Source organism: Malania oleifera, chromosome 13 (genome assembly GCF_029873635.1).
Source record: "Malania oleifera isolate guangnan ecotype guangnan chromosome 13, ASM2987363v1, whole genome shotgun sequence".
Classification (NCBI taxonomy): domain Eukaryota; kingdom Viridiplantae; phylum Streptophyta; class Magnoliopsida; order Santalales; family Ximeniaceae; genus Malania; species Malania oleifera.
The window spans coordinates 70169390-70174139 of record NC_080429.1 but is presented as its reverse complement, the minus strand read 5'-3'; the positions used below and the strand labels follow the sequence as shown (position 1 = coordinate 70174139).

At 35.2% G+C, this 4750-nt stretch overlaps 1 protein-coding gene across 1 annotated transcript; it reads right to left on the bottom strand.

Moving 5' to 3' along the window:
• Positions 1-1357: 1357 nt before the first annotated feature.
• On the bottom strand, positions 1358-3242 carry LOC131145889 (desiccation-related protein PCC13-62-like). Its single transcript, XM_058095069.1, has 3 exons — positions 2836-3242; positions 2231-2456; positions 1358-1627 (listed from the first exon to the last, which is right to left on the bottom strand). The coding sequence occupies exons 1-3, from the start codon at positions 3240-3242 to the stop codon at positions 1358-1360; spliced, it is 903 nt and encodes a 300-aa protein (XP_057951052.1).
• Between the last annotated feature and the right edge of the window lie 1508 nt (positions 3243-4750).

Genomic DNA, 4750 nt, shown 5'->3' with positions numbered 1-4750 from the left:
ACACTTGTTAACGAGTCCTTGCTGTCCTCTCGTTGACGATCACAGGGCACTGGTCGACGAGCCCCCACTGTGCTGTCTCTTCATGTTTTTCTTTCTTCTTTGTTTATGAAATCTAAAGTATAAGAGACACACCACAAACAACAATTTTGAAGCCCCAAAGTTTCACAACAATGTTATGATTTGACCATACATGGGATTAATTAACTCAATTTTCATTGTAGCAAGGACAATGGCAGTTTCAAGAGTTTGTATTGTAGCAACAAATATAGTGGGTGATTCAAGCTGGATAGAATTTTAGAAGAAAATCAAACTTAAAAGAGGTTTTGGATGTGAACCCTCCTTTAGTAATCTAACCTAGTTAAAATAGTGAGTATAATTAGTCTCCATGAGAGAGATTTTAATGAAAGATACCCAAGGGAGCATTTATGTAGAAATCCTTCATTGGTTGAGAATGTGAAATTACAACCATGCTGAAAATTTTGAAAATTGGAAGGTAACTTATAATTAATTAAAAAAAATTAAAATTGTTTTTTTCAATCAATAGGTTTTAACAATCTCCTTTTTTTCTTGTTAGATAATAAACATATTTTTGAAGTTCACAATTAATAAAAATGTAAGGTAAAGTTAGGTATTATAGATTCCCTATGGTTGGCCCCTTTTTTAGATACCGTATAAGTGGAAGCTTTGTGCATAGGGCTGTATTTTTTTCTTCTTCTTTGGAATTTAATTAGTAGTTTAGGCTGTTTTGGTAAATTGATGGACAGTCATTTGACACTTTAAAAATATTAGGAGAAAGAAAAAACTATGAAAGAATTTACTCTTTTATATTTGGTTATCAAGAAAAATAAAAAAAAGAAAATAAAATATATAGCAACTTGATGAAATAAGTTTTGATTTTACATATGGTAATTTTAACTTTAAAAGAAAAAAAATTAATTATACTAGAGCAAATTTTTTATTTTTTAATATAGTATTTAACATATACAGAAAATGCATTAAATATTATTTTCTTTTATAATTTTTCTTTTCTTTCTTTTTCTTAAACAAAATTGTTAATCAAGACAAAGCCTAAATCATATGAAAAGAAAAAGTAAAGAAAATTAGAGGCTGTAACACATAGAAACAATTTGGGGAACTTGGAATTAGATCATTACATTTAAGGTAACTAATAGTTAGAAGAAAATTTGAAACATTGATGATGGCGATATAGCATAATGTTTTACTTCCAATATAATTTCTTTGTGGCCCTTTAGTCTTTTTGTAGGTAAGATCTGGCAATTTGACCATTCCCTCCCTTAGGATAGAATCCCCCAGGAACATGTTCATCCCCACTTCCATACACAATTCTTAATATCTCTTATGGAGTTCTAGCATATGAAATTGAGTAGTCATTTCCTGCTAAGACATTACCCGTAATTTTCCCCTTTGCTCCTTCTTCTTCTGGGACTATGAGTCCTTCGTCTTTCACACCATCATCCCCTAAATGGTCCCTTAGCTTAGAAATTCGATTAGTGAATTCTGCTACTGTGATTCCATAAGGATAGACCCTTTGTAGTGCATGTTGGTAGAGAAGTGCTCGAATGACGGCATCTTGACCGGATTCAACACCTAAAAGGCCTGCAACGAGCTAAACCAGATGCGCATGCATGTACACATAAAAATGATAGATATATAATAGATAATGGACTAATTCAGTGTTGCTTTATTGAGTTTTAGTGAAGGTTTTAAAATTCGAGATTTTATTAAAATTAATGGCTTCAAGAACATGCAAATTTTGAAAGAAATATTGGATGAAACTAAAACATTATAAATAAAATATAAAACTATAAAAAAATGAGCACATTAAAGTCTACATTTAGTAAAAAGAAATCTATGCACTTAAGTTTCTTCCAATTTAAGACATTTATTTAATTAAACTCTTCAAATTTGTTAAGTTTAGAAGAGAATTGTTAAGCCTCAAATTTTCCTTCAGTACTTCACAGAAAATGGTGTTGTATTGAGTTCAATCTTAAGAGGGTTTTGACAATGATTTCAATTTCAAGGACATTTTGTTCTATAGAAAAAATTCAACAAGTTATATTAAAATCTGTATAGTTCCAGCAATTTAAAAAAAAAAAAAAAACTTTTGGTAGAAGAAATTTACAACTGTTTTTAGAGTGGATAAAATGAAGAAAATTAGGACAAAAAGGTTTCAACCAGAAATTGATCATGCTACCTTGGGCAAACTTACCCTCTTGGATGTTGCTCCTTGAAGTTTCGGACTTGCCCCAACATACCCAGTGAGCCCCACATAGGGAATTGCATAGGACGCAATGAGGTAACTAAGAGTATTGGCGTAAGGGTTGAAGGGTGGCTCCACGGATCGTCCGAAGGCACTATTTATCACAGTTGCGAACGATTTTATACTCAAATCTAAAAGAGGCCTTGGAAACCCTTTTACTATACTCTGAATGGCCCTATACACATGTAATTAACTTTAATTAATTTTGTTGCTAATTTGGTATTCATCAAATAATTAAATCATGTTAAAACAACTTCCAATTATATTATATCTTATGTGAATATATAAAATGATTAAGTTAAATTCAATCATAAAATGGAAATTAAAAACCTTGGTGCATATACATGTTATAGCAATACCTTATAGGCATGTTAAGTAAAAAATATGGCCGGTTTGACACTTTGGCCTCTCTGACCCATTAGTGGTAAGGGTCCTACATCATTACTTTAATTGATTCAAACATTAATATAATGTCTTCTAATTGATAAATTCTAAATATTATTTAAAGGAATAAATAGTAGTTAAAAGTATTTCTTGTAAATGTGTATAAGTACTTTAAGTGGCCAACTTCTTGATAGGCAAATTGGGTAATGATGTCCCTGGTGAAAGGGTCAAGATTAGCAATCCTAGGGCCGAGGGGGGAGGGGCCTCCCATGGTGGCATCGGGAGCCAGGTCATCCAGTCCACGTCCCAATGCTCCCCACGAGAAGAACTCTGCCTCCAGGAACTCCAAATTCAGTGGGAACTCCAGTAGATCCACGTCCTCTGCCGGTACATCCTCATCATCATCTTCATGTTCATATTGTCCATGTCCACTACCATCACCACCACCACCACCACCACCACCACCCTTCTTCCCTTGTAGCTCTTCATCATAAGCAGTTTTGCCGGATGACAGCACTCCACCTACTAACAAGAAGGAGAACAGGAGGCATATCATCACCACACCACCACTCGCCATACCTATAATATGTATAAGAACACAGCTTAGTTGCTTTGCTTCCCTGATCTCTGTCTGTTAATTCTATTTGTGTGTGTGTGTGTGTGTGTGTGAGAGAGAGAGAGAGAGAGAGAGAGAGAGAGAGAGAGAGAGAGAGAGAGGTGTGATGATGCTGTTAATTGATGCTAGGTAGATGCACTTAAGATCTGGGTGAGTTGGGTGTGATTCAGGTTTGATTTGTCACGCAGGGGTGATGGGTGACATGAGGCGTTGCGTGGGGATTAGGATTAATAAGCGTAGTATAGCTTTGTGTGTGTGTGTGTGTGTGTGTAGATGGAAGGAAGGTACGTGCATGTATTGATTACTTGCATCACACGTAGAGTACTACTTGCATGGGTGCATGAAGCCATGCATGCATTGTGTTCCCATGTTAATAATCTGTTAAGTTCACGACTCAGAAACCTGTTTTGGTGATTACGCTAATATATATTAAGCTGTATTTTGTAGTTGTTTTCTTTCTACCATACGTCGTAATTTGTTTATATATACATGTTTGTATTTATCGGCTCTTCTTAATTGTATAGGACATTCCTCTCTCTTTAATTTTCATATATATATATATATATATATATATATATTGTTAGTGATAATAATTATTTGCATTATATTAGGGTAGAATAGTCTTTTTTCCCTCTTATAAGCTATATAAGTCATCTTTATCTCTTATAGAACCCTAATGATTCAATCAAAGCTTTTTCTTTTCCCAATCTTTTGCTCCTATTTGATTTTATCATGGTATCAGAGCTTTGCTTCTTCCTACTTTCGAAATAAAAAAAAATCAAAATTCCTCGGTGCCTCTTTCTTCTCCACTCCACTGCTCGGTTAGTCTTGCCATTGCATCGTTGTCATCTATCCGTTGGCTCATCTCGTTGTAGCACCATCGCTGCTACAGTGACCCCTCGCTGCCATCATGAACTCTCACTGCCGCCGTGAGCCCTTGCCATCGTAAGCCGTCTTTCTCGTTCATTGTTGTTTAACTGTCGTAAGCCCTTGCTGCCAATTTCACCTAAGAGTTCATATGAAGAGAGACAATGATCTCGAAGAAACTCGCTTGTGCTCATCAACAAAACTAAAACAATCATCCTTTAAAACTTCATTAAATCCATTTTTGAAACTCTAACGAACCACTTTGAAACCCGATTTTTCTGTCTCTGAGGCCTTAGAATCACCATATTCTAACGACTTTTCTTTGATAGTGGAGTTTCTTATTAGACAAATGCTTGACTTTGGATCTTCACTTTAGAGTTTGTCCGACCATGGCTGTCGATTCCGATTGCCCATGATTTTTTACCATGGCTCTTGCTGCTGATTGAAGGTTTGGAACATGGGAGCGAGACGAGAGACCAAATGGGTAAGGGTATTTGGGAAACAACCTTGTTGGAGATGCATCGCTGGTTTGGTTACTCACTATTGCAGAGCTATTGTTTTGATGTTGATGGAGAAACACGCTTGACTATAGTTGTTTGAAT